Source organism: Trichomycterus rosablanca, chromosome 11, assembly GCF_030014385.1.
Source record: "Trichomycterus rosablanca isolate fTriRos1 chromosome 11, fTriRos1.hap1, whole genome shotgun sequence".
Classification (NCBI taxonomy): domain Eukaryota; kingdom Metazoa; phylum Chordata; class Actinopteri; order Siluriformes; family Trichomycteridae; genus Trichomycterus; species Trichomycterus rosablanca.
Window position 1 is genome coordinate 17,715,362 of NC_085998.1, and position 19,433 is coordinate 17,734,794.

Sequence of the window (19,433 nt, forward strand, 5' to 3'; positions counted from 1 at the left end):
CAGACTGTGCTCAACTGCTCTTTCTTTCCTTAGTTTGACACTTCAGCAGTGAAGACCCATTCTGCAGAAGTAAAGGTCAGATTTAAGTTTTGTAGTTAATGGGAATTAAAAGGGAGATCCATATACATTAACTTTATACAAACCTTTTAACTACAAGACTAAAATATGTCAGGGGCCCAAAATGAGTTATACCATCACAAAAACACCATTATCAGTAACAGAGAAACTTGCATGTATTTACTTTGTGTACACATTTAAAAATACAATAAGATCAGACATTTTAGCATCCAAAAGATCAATTTCTCGAAGCATGCTATACATCAGTCTCTGCCCAAACAGCAGACTAAACAAACTGGCTAACTTAGCAAGCTAGCTAATGTTTGTTTGTTTGTTTATTAAGATTTTAATGTCATGTTTTACAAACTTTGGTTACATTCATGACAGGAATGGTAGTTCCTCATTACACAAGGTTTATCAGTTCACACAAGGTTATATCGAACACAGTCATGGACAATTTTAATATCTCCAATTTACCTCACTTGCATGTTTTTGGACTGTGGGAGGAAACTGGAGCACCCAGAGTAAACTCACACAGACAGTGAGAACAAGCTAGCTAATAAAGCAAATGCTCTGCTCATTTTGTCCTCGTTACCAAACTAATCTTTTTTTTTATCTTTCCGGTTGCTATGGTTATGGTTTGTCTTGGGGAAGGCAACATTTCCGTGACTGGCTAATGACTATGCACTACAGATACTGTGGGCCAATGCACATTTCAACATTAGAAGAGTTAAATAAGATTCTGGGTTTTTTTTGTTTGTTTGTGGGCAATGTTTAAGTCTGGATAGGCCACCCATCCCAGGCCACTCATATACACACCCCTGGTAGCCACAACATTTTGGATAGCTGCCTATCTTTGCTTAGTGTAAAGGCCAAAGTCAAGTAAATCCAACCAGTTAAAGATGTAACCATGGATTTGTAGCAAACAGTCACAGCCTGGCAGCTTAAGTAAACTGAATCAATCAAAGATGTAACCACGGAACAGTCAAAGCCTGTCCCTCTTAGTAATTCAAACCAATCAGAGTTGTAACCATGGAAATGTACCTACCACTCAAAGCCTATCCATGAAGGTTCAGCTAAATACTTATTAGCTACCTTTCAGGAATGTTTTACATTACAAGTTGTTGGTAAATGATACAAAAAGATTAGGATTGCTCCTCTTAAGGTGTAAAAAGCTGAATATTGCTGTCTTAACGGAAAGCTTAAAGGAACCTCCACCAATTACAAGACAAATCATAAAATCTTAAATGTTATCTCCAATGTTCTAATTTAATTGCTAAAGCATTTTAATGTTAATGCATGTTGTGGCTCACCACTACCTCATGAGATAATTATCATTCAGTAAAAAAAAAAAAAACATTTAGTAATTTACATCTTTTACCATCTACTTTACATAATACTGTAAAAAGATTTAGGAAATCTGGAGAAATCTCAGTCAATGTAGGCCAAGAACAGAAATTATTACTGAATGTGTGTGACCTAAAAGCCAAAATGACATTGTGTGAGAAACCATAAAGTTACTGATCAATAATGTTAACTACTGAGCCACATGGGCTTGGTGGTACTTCAGAAAACTGTTGTTACTTAGCACAGTCCACCACTGCATCAAGAAATGCAAATGCATATGTGTGAAGTATACTCTTGATGTGATGTGTTTAGAGAGACATGCTGCTATCAGGGTGACGCCTTTTCCTAGTGTGTGTGCTTGACTGGCCTGCCTGAAGTCCAGATCTGTCTTCTATTGAAACATGTCTTCTATTATATACTGTATATATATATCGTTTTTTATGATCTGGTACTTGCTTCTCATAAACGTGGGGGAGTTTTAGAGGGCATTATATTAAAAATATGTTTATTAGACACCTGTGGTAAAGCACATTTAAGGTTTTGTTTCATTTGGCACTAAATCAATATATAAATCAAACAAATAAAAAACTAGACATTTTGGTTTGTTATGGTACTCCTCACGAGCGCGTGAGCGTGGTATCAAATGCGCGCGCGCAGGTGGAGCCGCTCGGTGGTTCCTCTCAGGTGAAGATGGGAGTTGGTTGGCATTAAGCCGCTCAGGAATGAAACTCATCACTCAGTCTGAGCGTTTACTGCAGCGCCGCGGTACTATAAACTTGTTCCCTCACAACTGAGGACAGTTTCTCCTGAGAAAAATGTTTCAGAATTTTAAACGGTTTCTATAAGGACTGAGATGAAAAAACAGCAGGAAGTGAAGGTGTTTTCTCTCTGGAAGCTTTTCATCCTCAAACTGCTTTTAATAGAAGGTACGTGATGCTCTATCTCAACCATTTCAAACCAGCATAGACCAGCTGAGGCTTAATTTACTGGTTTAGCTTTAGGTTTCAGAGAAATAATTTTATAATGTCGGTTAAACTAGTTATATGTAACATACGTAAAACATAAAGTATATAACATAGTTTTCATTGCCATTAATGTGCTCATCTTGGCCAACTCTGTATTTGAACATGAAACTGACAAACAGCAGTCGACAGGCCACATTGTTCAATAAAGTATATAATTATCTAGTTTTAAAGTAATTCAACTTAATTTTATAATTAGTAAAATTTGTTTTATTGGCTGTAGTGAAAACATAATAAATACAACTGTACTGTTAACTTCAGCCTCATGTAACACTATGACCCCATATGCTTATTTTATATTCCAGTCATTGTTCTCCAGAAAGGAAAAGACAGTTTCTTTACAAGTAAAATGCCTCTAATTTGCATTATTTTAAATTTAGTACATGTTTAAAATAACAAAATAACAAAAATAACAAAGTAGGTGAAAAGTTGAATGTTTTAAAATCATACATGATTTTAAGATTTTCTTTTTATTTGGCACTATTAAAAAGCAGGTAAGCAGATTTGTTAAATTGACCATGCCAGTTGCTTTGTACAAAGGGTCAGATTTTCTGGAGTCTTATTCTTTTCATTGAAGCACATGCTCAGGTGACTTTGAGCAAGTGAATTTAATCCACTCAGTAGAATCTCATTTAAGGTAATACATTGGCAGTCATTGTTAATCTTTTCTAAATATGGCTATACAAGATAGTAAGAAATTCTGAGGTTCATGTAAATTGTTTGTAATCTGAAATTGTAATGGAAAAAAAACATGTGGTTAAGGATTTTAGGTAGTTTGTCAGGTTTTCTAAAAACTGTAATGCACTGCACTTACCATCACTTAGAAGTTCATTTTGAGTTCATTCATGATAACACTTTTCTGTTTGATAGGATTTGTTTGCCAGCTGTCTAAACCAGAAAATTACAAGCACAGGTATGAAGATTTGTACATTTTTGTTAAACTTTACAGATTAAATCAAACTTGTATCTACATTTGTAAGCAGTTATGTCCTGTGACTGCATGAATGAAACACATATGTCTGTTCAAAATCAAAGTTCCTACCTAATTGTGGGTAAAACCCTAATAATTGGGGTTTTTCTTTGATCATTGTGGGATGATTATTGTGGGAACATACAGCAGTTTAGATTATACATTTGTTGGTGTAAAAAGTTAACTAATGCAATTTAACTGTGGCATGGCCTAATTTTTCATTGGTGACTATAACTGACTGCAACAGTGGACTAGATCAGATCTGCTAGATCACAGGTGTCACTGTCATCAGTCAGCTTAATATAAGCTTTATATGGGCTTAAATGCTGCTGCAAAAATGAAAGAGACTTTGACACTTTAAATCTCTGAAGCTGTTTCTGAACACATGGACAAAGAAAACTTTTGTCAGTAAAACTAATATTGCATTTTTTGGCCACAGTGACTAGACGTATATATAAAGTAAAGCATTTAAATCCAATGATGCTGTCTGACATTATGCCTTGGGACTGTTTTGCTGCTCAGCTCATTTCAGAAAGTAAGAATATAACCTGAATTGTTTTAAATGTTTGGAAGAATTGGGTGTTTGAGCAGGACAAATAAAACTTTTTTTTAAATGGCTAAATCAGGCTAAAAGTAAATATTTGCAATGGCTTTTCCAAAATTATGTTGAGAATATGTTCCTACCCTGTTGAGAATATTTTGACTGCACCTTTAAAAAGTAGCTTGATGACAGGTGATCAGAAGCAGCCGATTAAGGTAAAAGTTGTGCTGTATGTTGCTTTTTATCCCAGCAAATTTGTCATACTTTCAGAAAACTCACAATAAACTAATGAAAAATGCTTAAATTGGTAAAAGGTTTTTGGAAATAAAAAGTATGTTACATAAAATAGTCTAATAAAAAGCATGGTTGCAAAAATAAATATTGCCATGACATACATGTCCCTTACTAGTGTTTGTACAATTATTTAAACTGTAAGTAAAGATTGAATAAGAAAGAGAGCTTTCAACAAACTTGTGTCTATCTAAATTGTATCAGTGTCTTTTAAACTGAGAAGAAGGTTTAATTTACATGCTTATTTACTCACTCACACTCACTCTTGGTAAGTGATCACCTATTTGATCACTTACCAAGATCACTTGTACTAGAAAGTACTAGAAAAAATTCTAAGCACATAAAATATAAAAAAAAATGTAAATATGTTACTATTTATGGGTCCCTAGTGATGCATGGGAGGAGGTAAGTGTAAGAAAGACTGAGTTTTTTGTATAGTCAGGTAAATTAGCTTCTATTAAAAAGATACAGTTAAATTAGTTATTTTAAAGCTTGATGATAAATTGTGATAGCAGTCAGAATATTAATAGTGTGCCCCTCTAAAATGGAAATGATCATCTTTTTTAGCATCGCCATGCACCTTCATTAAAGTGATTATGCAGCATCTTAACTAGCTCTAATGGTGCACTCCTACCATCACTGTGCTTTTAATACTACTCTCTTTGTGCTGTTTTTAAAAGGAGGGTTAATGCACTGCGCCAGAAACGGGATCTCTTCCGTGAGGAGGTGAGTACAACTAAAAGAAAATGTCTGGGGAGACACACACACAAACACACACACACACACACACACACACACACACACACAAACACATCCTCACACACACAAGAAGCACAAAGGACCAACGCTATTCTGCATGTTAACAAAGCTGTCTTTGTACAGGTAGCACAAAATGCAATAGTACTAAGATCCAAACTCCCAACCGTCTGTAGTCGTCATGCCATCTTAAGGAAACACTGACTCAGTCTTACTAATCTGAATAAACACTTTAGAGGTCAGACATGTCTCTGTAATACCCATTCATCTGAAAGGTTTCCGAAACTAATGAAAAAATGTTTTTTAGAATAGTTACGCTTAAATTAGTCATTACAGGGAAGAGGTACAGTTTTACAATTCAAAACAGGTGTATACAGAGTACAGGATCTGAGTCACACTATGGCACAGCAGATAGTGTCCTGGGGACCTGGGTACAAACCATGCCTCTGTGATGGGGTTGGCCTGTTTCTTTTGTCCACATGGATTTACTTAAGGTACTTTGTTTTCCTTCTACCCCCAACAACCTGCCAAAGGGGGACTGGCTGCAGTAAATTAGTCTGAGTTAGCAGGTGAGTGGAAGATGCTCTGTGATGGATTGCCCACCAAATAAAAGGAACTATTTAGTAAAGATGAATATACCAAACACTTCCATTAAAATTACAAATGGGGTTAGACATGTCATCTCCAGAGCAATGTCAACAAATAAGTGACTTAATAATAAATGAATCACATCCGATTGGTCACACAAATTTATGGTTGTGAAATAGACAATTAATTAATTACTAAGAAAATACTGAAGCAAATTATAGTTTACTATTGAAATTTCCCAGTTTGTACCCATGCCCCATTTGAGTTGTAGTTTTATTTAGAATGTAGAATGTAGTTAGACAGCTTGACATACAATTGTTTTGGTAAAAGAAAAACAAAACAAAAAAAACAAATAGAAAACATCTATTCGTCTGTATGTTTCCAAATTTGAGTTTAGTTTTTTTTTTTTAGAGCCTGCTTTCTGATTCAGTTCTCCCTCGAAGTGTTCTGCGTAATTTTACAGCACGGGATGCCTCTACAGGTAACACATAGAAAAATACACACCTATCCACTCTTGCTACTTCATTTGTGTAACGTTTAAGGTTCCTCATACATAGGTATTTGTGATTGGTTATTTGTAGAGTATTGTGGGTGTCTTAATGGTGGCTGGTGTCAGGATGGTGGCCACTGTGACTGTGCTCAGTTCCAAGCAATGGGAGACCGTTGCCAGATCAGTGAGTAACAAACATGATTATTAACAAATGGGCACATAATGACATTTCTGCAATAAAGCAGTTCTAAAAATAAAAAGGCCATAAGTGCAACATCTGATATTTGAGGGGCCATTAGGAAAACTGCCACTGTGATATTGTCGAACTAATTATGCAGTACATACTCTACCTAGATTGTATAGTGCTTTTTACAATCAACATTGTCTTAAAGCAGCTTTACAACAATCCAACTCACTAAGAAAAAGCCAAAGGCAACAGTTTCAGGGAAAAAACTCTAAATATTGTAGCGAGAAACCAGATTCAAAAAGAAAAAACAAACAAAAAAAATTATCATTGGGCACCCTAGTGAATATATGAATTAATTCATAAAATCTGGTCAGTTAATGTTCTTTTTGTGATCCCATTTTGTTGATAGCAATGTTGATGGTTTTGACAAATTGTGCATAACAGATGGGCAAAATTCTGTGGTAGTACACCTACAAAGCACTTAAAGCACTTAAATAGCTTGTACCTTAAAAAATAGCCAGTAAGTTTACATTATGGTGGTATTTAATATGCTTTTAAAGGTCTAATATTTTTAAATGTATAGCTACAAATTACGAAGACTAAAATAATGCAAATTTAAACTCTTATAATTGATTTGTTCTTGTTTGTTATGTTTGTTTAATGTTATAATTTAATATAATCTATGTTTGTTCCCATGCTCAAAACATGTGAGTTTATTAGAAGTTCATCCCCTGACCTCATTTACCTGCTTCCCAATTTCTCCAAACCATACACAGCTTACCAAAATCTATAGGGATCTCTATGCTACATACAGTAAATTGTGGGCACTAAAATATTTGGCTATTATGTGTATTATGTTTGGCACCAGATCAGAGGCCCATTAAGTAATTTGGACAATAATAATATAATACATGGTAGTCTAATTTTTTGCCCAGCAAGTATACTTAATGTGTTTAGTGAATTTGCTGGCATTGGATTACTAATGTGCTTAGAGACAAAGAGCCTCTGTACATATGTTTAATTAACCAGAAATAGACCTTCTATAAGGCAGCCAGCTGTGCCCTGGTCAATAGCAGGTCATAGTAAAGGCCGTGAGAATTTGACCAACAGTAAGTGTGTTTCTTGGAAGATTTTTTAACCAAGCGGTTCATAGACAAGAAAAAGAAGAACGCTGTTTCATTCATCAGTTCTGAATTCAGCCATAGGTTGTATGCCACTGAGGTCAGTTGACGTGTCTACAAGTAAAAGGTTAATGTGATTGTGCTTAAGCATATTTTATCATTCAAGTTCTCAATGACAGACCTCTAAAGTCTGCTATGAGTGCTGCCGATGTGGGAATTTTGTCTATAAGCCTTCATATTCTCAGGGCCAACTTGGATACACTAGAAGGAATTTGGATTGGTCTGCAGAGTTATGGAACAGTGTTCCACACAAGAGGTTTTAGAAGCTTGTTAGCATGTAACAAAATTGCTTGCTAGAGTTTGTCAGTGTAAAATGATGTTCCACCAAGTACTAAGGCTGGGAATTGAATAATTGTGGACATATGGACATTTGTCAAGAAAACTAGATGTTTTCCATTTGAACTCAAAATCATGTCAACTTATGTTTTCAAAATTGCTTATATGTATCAAATATTATTCTGTTTTGTTTAATGAGACTTCTTGTTCATTTTTATTTACTTCAACATAATTTATACACATCAACATAATACCTGTTAAGGCGTGCAGGGTTTTGTTAGATTTTATTATGTTATTGTTTGCAACCGTATATATGAAGGTCCCTTTGGTGCAGAGGCGTATATTGGGATTTTAGAGAAGCATGATCTGAGGATGGCAGCTCCATTGCCATCCAATCTGATTGAACTTGAAAGGATCTGCCATGAAGAATAGGATAATCTGCCCAAATCCAAGTGCAAGACCTTGTTGAGACTCATCCAAATATGCTTCTACAAAGTATTGTAGAAAAGGTCTAAATACTAGCTTTTGGCTTTTTAATACATTTCCCAAAAACATTTTATTTAGGTATTACACTTGGTAAAATATTCTGCCTTAATTGGATGAAAGATCTTGGCATCTTTTTTGCCAAGTGGAAGACCTTAAACAGTTTTTAAAATTCAATTTTTGGGAGATTTACATATTTTACTAATATCAAATAAACATTTGTGAGCTGTGTGTTTGTTGGTTTTAGTTCATAACCTGGGACAGGACAGGGATGGGATTTGTCGCTCATGGGGTCAGCACCATTTTGAGACATTTGATGGAATGTACTACTACTTCCCCGGAACATGCTCATATATCTTGGCCAAAGACTGCCATTCAGCAGTGCCTCAGTATACTGTGTGGGTGAGTTACAGATGCTTTTACAACACCACTTTACATAAAGCTGACTTAAAGTGCACCGAGATGCAGAGCACTGACCCATACAATCTCTTTTTTTACTTAGACTGACACTTTACCTTCATTAAAAGTATTATGTTTTCCATTACCACAGAAGTAAAGCTTTTTTGGCACTTTAATTCAATTTAAAAACAGCTATTCTAGACAGTTTAAAAAGAAATGTCAGAGGGTTCGTAACAAATTCCATACATGTGTTAAAAATCTTAAATATCTTTGTATAACATTTTTTTCATACCTCTTAGTGAAGTTCTTTCTCTTTCCGTAATTCAGGTTCACAACAGCCGTTCATGTGATGGCTCAGTGTACTCATGTCCTCGTTCTCTCAGTCTTTACTTTCCTAACGAGGAAGAAATCCATATCAGTGGTTATCAGGTGCTGAAAGGAGAACAGAGGTAAACCTATTTCATAAGTAGAGTTTAGTTTATGTTTAAGCTAACGGTTTTTGCATCAGATATTCTCTTTACTCAAAAGCAAACCACATTCACTCAGGTTGTTTTATGAGGATTGGGATTGTATGAGGATAGTGATTTTGCACATAAAATTCTGTGTATAAGTGCAGAACATTTTAAATCAGATAAATCGGCTCTTTGTATATCTAAATGCATCTTCTCTCCAAGACACATTGTCTAACTAAAATCCTGCCAAATCTGTTATTCTGTATCTAAAATAATAATTGACAACTTGTTTTGCCCAGCCGTTTTACACCAAGATGTCTATTTTTCCTAACAACAAAACTCAATTGGCCAGAAAAACATAGTTTCTAGGTTGCTGATTGGTTGATGTAAAGCTAACTGAATAAGAGGTAAACCAGCCTTTTCTGTTTTATGTGCAAGAAAAAATTGTTATGTTTTAAAACTTTGGTCGGGCGTTGAGACAGAGGCATGTTTAGCAGTGTTACATCACCTTTCCTATGATTACAATTTTTAATTAATTGGGAACTGAGGATACTGATTGTTATATTGTTGCAAGTGGAAATTTTGCCCACTTTTGCTGACTTCAGCTGCTCAACAGTCTGTGGTCACCACTGTCTGATTCTCTTCTTCATGATATGCCACACATTTTCAATAAGAGACAGATCAGGCTCGAAAGTCATGCATGTTCAAGAGTGGTATTTATAGCTTGTTTGTTTTCATGTCATTTTCTGTTTATGTGGTTTTTGTTCTGTTCCTGCAGACTGACTTTACCCCAGACAGTGCATAATGTATTTATTGAGCGGCTAGCTGACTACATCCTGGTAAAGAGCACGTTTGGCTTCTCTCTGGCCTGGGATGGAAGCTCTGGGGTCTACCTCAAAATGACTGAGGAGCACAAAGACCGGCCTTGTGGCATGTGCGGAAACTTTAATGATGATGGATCAGATGATCTTAGCAACAGTCATGGTAAGACAAACAGGCCAGTAATTGAATCAGAACAGTTTTATCAGTTATTACTATGGCTGAGTTAAATTGTTCCTGTAGATCTGCTTGCAACTTATTTAACCATTATAATGGGTGCATTGTCTGTTTTATTATGTTTTAGAATGTGGAATCTGATAAAATGCATATTCTGTATTAAGTATTATTTATTTGTATAGGAATATCTGTGGAGACATTTATATTTACTTGTTGGTTATTAACTAATAAATATCTCTGTATTTACTTGGTTTGTCTATTGCTGTGCCATGTGTTATTCTTGTAGGTATAAACTCAGAAGACATTGTTGAATTTGGAAACAGCTGGATTGTGGACCTTCCTCATGAGCCACCCTGCCCTGCTGTGGATGAGGACTTTCCTGGACCATGTTCATCTGAGTCCGAAATGGATGTATGTCTATGATAGTGGTGAGATGGTATACAGATGCGGCAGATAATAACAGCATAATGAGAAGTCTGGTGTAGGACTTGATTGCAAAAGTAGATTTTATTGAATTAAACTAATAGGAAATTGACATTTTGTCACGCATTCTACAGTTGTTTTTTGTCCTTCCCCAATTCATGAACAGCTGCTTGTATTTAGTTTGTATTTCTCAAAGTTAGTATTTCTCAAAGTTAGTTTGTAGCTTCTGCCAAAGCTACTTGGGTCAAGTCTCTGTATGTATTTTTTTACTCAGTTTTCCCCAACTTTATTCATTTTTATTTATGTTTGTATTTTTACTAATGTTTTGTTTTACCTAAACAGGATGCTATTGAGAAGTGTAGCGCATTGCTCTTCTTTCCTTTCATCTCTTGCCATGAGAACATTGATCCCAATCCTTTTGTTGCCAGTTGTGTCTCAGACCTATGCATGTAAGTAAGAATAATAAGTGTGTGTGCATATATGTATGTACAAATGTTTAATTTCATCTACACACACACACACACACACACACACACACACACACACACATACATACATACCTTTGTGGATTTACTGAAAATAAAACTATACTTTAAAGCACATTTGTCCTAACCCTTTAGTTTTCAGCTGTATCTGACTATAAAATATTATTTGTGAAAAGAAAAACTTTTAAGACAACTTAAATGATCATTTTACAGCTCCCATGATGAAGAGACGTTTTGCCGGACACTGGTCGAATACACCAGAGCATGCTCACATGTTGGCTACCCTGTTAGAGAATGGAGAGACAGCTTCCCTACCTGTGGTAAATCATGCTGAACTAAAAAAATATTTAAGTGGATTTAAAATATTTTTTCTAAGCTTTTCATGTAAAGTTTTATAACAGGTATGTGTTGCTTTGTGTTAAATATTGGTATGTTGCTTGTTGTAGCAGATGGATGTGAGGACAGCTTTGTTCATAGAGACTGTATCAGCTGCTGTCCGCCAACCTGTACTTTTGAAAAAGAGTGTCTTGGTACTAACTTGCACTGCCTAGATGGCTGCTACTGCCCTGATGGTAAGTGCTATTGTTTTGCACTGCACTTTATAAGAGCTTTGCAATCATACAACCAACTTTAGAACTATTGGCACTCTTGGTAAAAATAGGGGAAAAGATAAACAAAAATGTCCTTTGTGGTTAATGAAAAGGGAAATATGACAAAAATAAATATTTTATTTAATGTTTATTTATTGAAAAATAAACAAAAGAATAATAATACTTTTTTTATCCATTTTTTATGTTTAACCACTGCATTATCCTGGTCAGGGTTGTGGTGGGTCTAGTTTACCTGGAATCTGGATGCAATGCAGGATGCCAATCCATCAGGGGACCACAGCCACCCCTTCCCTCAGACATAGCCAATCATATCTGTATGTAAACACATCTCCAGGGATTTGAACCATGGATCCCAGCATTATTGGGCTAGCGCAGTTAGCGCACTGCACTACCTGAGCGCACAGAATTAATTAAAATTAGTAATAAAAAAAAAATTTCAACAAAAGCACGGGCACCACAGTTTTTGAGTTCCTAGATGCTTTATGAAAAACATGTAACTAAAGCATGTTTCACAGACAAATTTGGCTATGTCTTAGGAAGGAAAATGGCTAAAGCCCTGTGATGGATTAGCACCCTGACCAGGATAAAGCAGTTGATGAAAATGAAATAAAATAAAGGCTGATTTATATTATTGTTGTGATATTGAGCATATTTACCTCAAAGACAAATCTTCATAATTCCTCGTCTATTGTACTAAGAGCTGAAGATTTTGGAGCTGATTGTATATATTATACTGTGCTGCAAGTATAGTGCTAAATATAGAGCAACTGTCATTACTTGTTAGTTTTATTTGATTAAAGCAAAACTAAATAAATAAATCTAGGCTGATGGGCTACACTTGAGGTAAAGAAAAATTTCACTCAGTTTTACGTTTGCTGAACTATTCCTTTAATACTAGTGTTAAACCAAATAGCAGTATCAATGTTTGACTAATTAGCATCTTGAACACTGGCCTTTAGTACTTAGCAATGCAGCTGATCAATTACAGGTTCTACTCCCATCAGATTTTTGTTATTAGGCTATTAATATTTTTTGCAAAGTTTTAAGTTTCATCCCTCTTTGTTTTTTTTCTGTAGGGCTGATTCTACAAAATGGCACCTGTATACCAGTGTCTCAGTGTCCATGTGTATATCACGGCACAGCCTATCCTTTGGGCCATGTTCTGGAGCAAGGATGCACTGTCTGGTAATAAAACTATTTTAGACACTGCTGATAACAAGTATTCTATGTGCTTTTAGTCTCTGTAGCAAATTAAAATGGAACACTTCATAAATACAAAATATATATGTTAAAGTTAAAAGTTAACAAGAAAAAGTGTATAGAAAATGCATATACACAAATGGACCACCCCTCAAAAACAAACAATTGTGCATGTCACAGTTGTGGTATATTAAATGTTGGGTTTATGGTAATTACTCATAGTAGACACGTTGAATGCAGCAGATCTGATCAACATAAATACCTGAGTAACTTTTATAAGGGCCATTGAAGGGATCCTTGTTGTATTAAAAAAATTGTGGGTGGTTTGCTAAATGAAATTGGCCAAAACTAAACCTTACTGCTACAAAAAGCTAATTTTAATGGATGTCTTTTAGCTGTAGCTGCAAACAGCAGCTTTTTGACACAATCTTTGTAAATCATTTTTTTCAGTGTGTGCATGGGAGGAGTCTGGAACTGCACTGAAAATAATTGTACTGGTAGGATATTTGTTCCCCAGGATTTTAATTTTTGATTATTTTAATAATGTAGAGTACATGCTTTTGTTTATGCCTTGTTTACCTAAATGTGTGTGTGTTTTACTTTTAGCAGAGTGCACGGTAATGGGTGACACACATGTGACCACATTTGATGGACGCATCTACCTGCACACAGGCACGTGTCAGTATGTTCTTGTGAAGAGCCGTAGGAACACAAAATTTACGGTCACACTACAATACACAGCCTGTGGAGAGGTAAGGCTAATTGTGTGTGTGTTTATGTGTTTTAAAATTTGCATCTTTGCGTTTTACCTGCACTAATACAAATAATTTAGCTTGTAAATAAAATTGCTTAATAAGTTTACTTGGAGTTACTTGGGTGGTACAGTGGTCTAGTACACTAGCCCACCACTGCTCACTGCACTTATCATCCTCTTTATCCTGGTCAGGGTTGAAGCAGGCATGGTTCCACTGGGAGAGACCTTTGCACCACCCCAACATAACATGTACATGTAAAATATTTATACAACATAAATAAAAAATAATAATTCACCACCCATTCTTCCCTAAGTATTTACCAAACATATTAATATGCATATAACACTAGGAACACAAAAACCTATCCCTCTGCTTCAACCATGCCAAACATTAACGACACATGTTAACAATGTGATATGACAATGTGGTAGTAGGTGATCTGGTGGCACAGTGATTAATTGCACAAGCCCACTGCTGCTTGGATCCAGGGTTCAAATCCCCAGCAGTGCTATCTCCTGGTCAGGAAACTACACACAGATATTATTGCTTTGGGGGTAGGGGTTAGGGTAGCAATAACAGGTGGGCGTTGAATCTATGTGACCAACAGGTCATGAAGGTTTTTAAAATTTGCCCATGTCTAATTTAAGAATCCCTGTCATGGAGGGTTTGAAAATTAGGCCATGTCATGAGCAGGAAAAGTCTAAAACTATACAGGGCAGTGGGCCTTCAGTTGAAAAACCATGCATTAAATAACCAGCATAAGCTTGCCTTGTAAGTCTGTAGTATAATGTCTAGAATTCAATACTGGCTTTGTGCAAAATAAAGAGAACATGCAATTGTCCTCACAAACAGTGACTTGAGGTGATGATCAAACCCAAAACCCAGGACCAATTTTGCTGTGCACTCACTTGACCAGACATTCCCACCATACTGCCTTTACAAGGCCAGTATCGCAGTGATATGCAGTATCTGCATATGAACACTGACAACACTAAGTGAATGTGTATGTTTTTGTGTATATCATAATCTATTCATTTCATTGTGTCAGTCTCAGGAACACTCCTGTAGTCACTCAGTGACTCTAGTGGTGGATGAGGATGTCAGCAGGCAAGTCACCCTTACCAGAGACGGAGAGGTCATCATTGGGGCCAGCATGGCTGTCAACCTGCCATATGTAGATGGTAAGATTAAGATGTATATGGTGGAACTCTTGAATATGAGGGAAAACAATTTTTTTACTGTAAGGACACCTACAAACTGTTAGGTATTTTTTTGTTCAAAGTTTGGTGAAGTATTGTTTTTTTCTACACTGTTCCTAGTTATTGCTTAGTTTGTTTTGTCACAGAGCTTCAGAAAACCTGCCATGATGAATGGGACAAACTACTTTAATCCAGATGTTCAAAGCTTGTAGAGACATATTTAAAAAGATTTGCAGCTGTAATTGCTGGCAATTGGGCTTCTACTTAGTGCTGATTGAAGGGTCTTAATACTTTTGTGAATAAAATAGTCAGTTTTTTATTTCAAGTCAAGTCAAGGTGTCTAAATACTTTTTGAATCCACTGCAGATAGACTGCATAGTATGTTAAAACTTCATCAGAAGAAGAATTGGCAATTAGAAAAGATTAGGAAAGAATTACGACAAAAATGTAAAATAATTCAAACACATTTGGATAAATTAGCAAAATATGCAATGGAATTTAAGGTACTATAGATGCCGTAGATCAGATTTATTGGTACATGTGTTTTGTTTTTGCTAGATGTGGTGGTGGTACGCAGGCTGACGTCTTTGTTTTTAAGCCTGCATGCTTCCTTCGGGCTAAAGCTACATTATGACTGGCGAGGAGCACGGATCTACCTGCAGCTAGACACCACCTGGACAGGCTCCACCCTTGGTCTTTGTGGAACGCTCAATGGCAATCTGCGAGATGACTTCCTGTTTGTTTATTCTTTATTAATTACTACTTTCCAGTTACTGTTATGCAAAAGTGTAAACTGTTTGTGAAAGAATGTAATGTCCTTTTGTTTTCTGATTAGCTCCCCAGCTGGTATGATTGAAGGGACACCTCAACTGCATGTCAATGCATGGAAAGTGTCTTCAGCATGCATTAGCCCTGTTAACATACCCATCATTGACCCTTGTGAGATGAACCAACAAAACAGTAAGCACAGTCATAGTAAAATCACATATATTGCACATACAGATAAGTGACAAATGAAAAGAAAAAAGAAATGTCTCAGTAACGTGTTGAGTCACAATAAACTGCCATAACCTGAACCTTGTCTGAGATTCTACCCTTCTCTTTAACTGAAAGGATGGAACACAATTCTTCCTCTTTTTTTTTATTTTACATTTCCTCTGGAGCAAGTAGTGTATTACATTGTGTATAATGTGGTACTCTCCATATGTAGTATGGCTCTCTGTGAGAATCCACTGGTGTCTGGTAAAAAGATACAGCCCATGACTGAACACATGTGATATATATAAGTATAAATTTGATTTATGTACAGGGATAACTTTTCTTCCTGTATTGTAAATTTATTTGATTAAAAGATTAATAGGCTGTAATACATTTGGATTGTCTTGTGTTCTATTGCAGTATTCTATGCATCAGTGTGTGATATTCTGACTGGAGAAGTTTTTGCTGCTTGCCATGCGTACGTGAGTCCCAGCATGTACTACCAGCAGTGTCGCTATCAAGCCTGCCGTTGCGGCAATGGCTGCTTGTGCTCTGCACTCGCTCATTACGCCTACATCTGCTACAAACATCATGTCACCATCAACTTTAGAGCACATGTCTCCGAATGTGGTTTGTTAAGAACTTTACCTGTTTGTCCATTCAACAATAATAGTGCTGTTATCTCTAATGTTTTGTTTGTGTCAGTAATTATGTGCATGGTGCACTGCTCTGCTGTTTCATGTTTTTGTAGGTGACCTTACATCAAGTTGATCTTAAGCAAATAAAGTAAAATGATTATCTATGTCTGGGTGGGATGGCTGAAGTCTTGTGATGGATTGGTGCCAGATGGATTGGTATTCCTGCCACTTGAGTGCAGTGATTACTGGTGGAACCATGCCTGTTGCGACACTGACCAGAATAAAGTGGTTGATAAAAAAAAAAATTAATGATAATCACTGGATTTTTACAATTAGTTGTTGTCTGAGAGATGATTCACACATGTCAGTGCAGATTTTCTCTTCTTTAGAGGTAGACAAATCACAAATTCATTGACTAGCCAACAGGTCATGTTTTATTTCTTTTGGGATATTTGGGATAAATATTATGTCCAAAATAGCACCAACCAAAATCAATGGCACGTTCCATATTAGGATTAAGATTAGAAAAATGTAAAAAAAAAAAAATAAAAAAAAAAATAAAAAGATAGCATGCTTTCCAAGAGCACAAAACTTCCCTGAAGAGTGGAGGCTGTTATAGCCACAAGGGGGTTCACAATTATGGATTCCTGCCCATACTTTTGAAATGGGATGTCTGACAAGCTTATAGTCAGGTGCTTACATATTTTCAGTCTTATACGTGGAATACGTGGAGAAATTAAAAGCCAAAATAGCCAGTAGGGTGCAGTATTTTTTTAATGACACTAGCAGGAATTCTAGTCATCAGCAACATTAATTGCCCACTGGACAAGTATGAATGAAATGTTAGGGTTTATTTTGGGCATACAAGCTAAATATTTATCCATATTTATCCACTTCACCAATAAAGTAGTAAACTTAGAGATTTAGTTGTATGGGAAATATTCAGTGACCCCTGAAAGATTTGTTTTTCATTTGTATGTGTAGGCATGGTGTGTTTGGGGGGCATGATGTACCACTCTTGCACAACAACATGTGGAAGAACATGCCATTCATTGAGTAGTGGTGAGGTGTGTGATGGAGACTGTGCTGAAGGATGCGGCTGCATAGAAGGAATGTTTTACGATCATGCACGCCAGCGCTGTGTGCCACTGTAAGCCTAAGAACATATTTCTATCTTGATTAATTTACTTTTCAGTGCTGGAAAGTAAAATAGAATTGTGTTTACCTAGTTCTCAGTGTCACTGCTACTTCATGGGCTCAGTGTTTCAGCCTGGAGAAGTCTCTTTTAGCTCTTCAGGACCGTGGTAAGTGTATTTTCATGCCAGGTAACCCTATTATTCTAATGCCATAGTGCTAACTTTAAATGTACTGTATATAGTAACACAGTCAGTGCAAAGTGTATAGCAAAATGTCACATGATATTTGTTTTCAGTCTCTGTAGAAATGCTCACATGGAGTGTGTGCCTGAAGAAAGAGGTAAATTTAATTATTAAAGGTATTTCCTTTGATCATTCTCTACCTTAGAAGAAATTCTGCAAGCCCATATCAGAAAATGTTGGGACAGTATGAAAAATGAAAAATATACAACCCCAAATCAGAAAAGTTGGGACAGCATGGAAAATAATTCTATTAATAATTCATTTATTAATAAACATGCATTCCTGCATTTTAGGCCTGGAACACATTCCAAAAAAGTTTGCACAGTAAAGCATTTACCACTTTTTATTGTTGCCATTTCACCACACTTAAAACATTTTGAGACATTAAGACATTTTGGCACCGAGGATACCAAGCGATTTAGTGTTTCAGGTTTTATTTTGTCCCGTTCTTCCTGCAAACACATCTTAAGATGTGCAACAGTACAGGGTTGCCATTGTCACATTTTTCATTTCAAAATTCTCCACACATTCTCTATTGGGGACAGGTCAGGACTGCATGCAGGCTAATCTAGTACCCGGTACTATAGGTAGATGGAAATACCTTTTTTTAAAAGTCAACTTTTTTCACTACACATATGATAATATGGTGTTTTGTTATTAAAACCATTGCAATTGTCCTGTCTTTAATTTTTATTAATTTATTTTTTAAGAGCCTGAAAGAAATGACTGTCCAAATGGGAAAGTCTACTATAACTGCAGAGATCCTCAAGGGGCAGGGCCATTAGGAGTTGGTGTGGCCTGTGAGCTGACCTGTAGAAACCTGATGCTGAACCTTACCTGTCCTCCCATGACTCCCTGCGTGCCTGGTTGTGGATGCCCTGTAGGGTGAGAGTTGTTACACAATTTAGTTGCACAGCAGAAAAAGATTAGTGTTTTTAACATGTGTGTGTGTGTGTGTGTGTGTGTGTGTGTTTGTTTGTTTGTTTGTTTGTTTCAAAATACAGGTTAGTTAGCCATCATGGAGAATGCTATTTTCCAGAAAACTGTCCATGTGCCTGGCTAGGCTTAGAGTATCTTCCTGGAGAAACAGTGGATACTCCATGCTATCGCTGGTCAGTGTGTTTATATAGACTTATCCTTATTTTTATTGAGTTGAATTATTTTACATTATTCACAAATCTTTATCTTTAGTGTGTGTCATCGTGGGTTCTTCAACTGCACATACTTTCCCTGTCCAGCTGTCTGCACCATCTACAGCGACCGTCATTACCATACCTTTGATGGCCTGGAGTATGATTATGTTAGCGACTGTCAAGTTTACCTTATAAAGGTATTGCTAAATATGGTTGCATGTATATGACATTTATGGTAAGGTGATATTATATACAAACCCTAGTTCTAAAAAAGTTGGGGCATTTTGTAAAAACAAGAATCTTATTTGTTAATTCTCTTGAATCTTTATTTAACTGACAAAAATACAAACAAAGATTTCCAATGTTTTGGCTGACCAACAAGCTTTTATTCAGTAAATATAAACATATTTTAATTGAATGTTTGCAACACACCAAAAAAAGTTGGGACTTGGCAAAATAACAAGGAAAGGTTTATAGAATATTCAAGTAAAACCACTTTGAAATATCCCTCAGTAAGCATGTGAATTGGTAACAGGGGAGAGTATTGTGATTGGGTTATATACAGATGATCCACCAGAAGGCTCAGACTTTTTTGT

The 19,433-nt window shown here is 36.1% G+C and overlaps 1 protein-coding gene across 1 annotated transcript in view; it reads left to right on the forward strand.

Moving 5' to 3' along the window:
• Positions 1 to 4,619: 4,619 nt before the first annotated feature.
• Positions 4,620 to 19,433, forward strand: part of otogl (otogelin-like) — a 42,890-nt gene continuing 28,076 nt past the window's right edge. Inside the window, 23 exon segments of the mRNA XM_063005067.1 lie at positions 4,620 to 4,633; positions 4,909 to 4,954; positions 5,984 to 6,053; positions 6,154 to 6,246; positions 8,437 to 8,591; positions 8,916 to 9,037; positions 9,819 to 10,024; positions 10,323 to 10,447; positions 10,802 to 10,908; positions 11,158 to 11,264; positions 11,391 to 11,516; positions 12,632 to 12,740; positions 13,206 to 13,252; positions 13,362 to 13,527; positions 14,579 to 14,691; positions 15,268 to 15,445; positions 15,545 to 15,669; positions 16,108 to 16,317; positions 17,310 to 17,475; positions 17,767 to 17,801; positions 18,415 to 18,589; positions 18,709 to 18,816; positions 18,896 to 19,034. Of these exon segments, the coding sequence (XP_062861137.1) occupies positions 4,620 to 4,633; positions 4,909 to 4,954; positions 5,984 to 6,053; positions 6,154 to 6,246; positions 8,437 to 8,591; positions 8,916 to 9,037; positions 9,819 to 10,024; positions 10,323 to 10,447; positions 10,802 to 10,908; positions 11,158 to 11,264; positions 11,391 to 11,516; positions 12,632 to 12,740; positions 13,206 to 13,252; positions 13,362 to 13,527; positions 14,579 to 14,691; positions 15,268 to 15,445; positions 15,545 to 15,669; positions 16,108 to 16,317; positions 17,310 to 17,475; positions 17,767 to 17,801; positions 18,415 to 18,589; positions 18,709 to 18,816; positions 18,896 to 19,034 (2,742 nt within the window).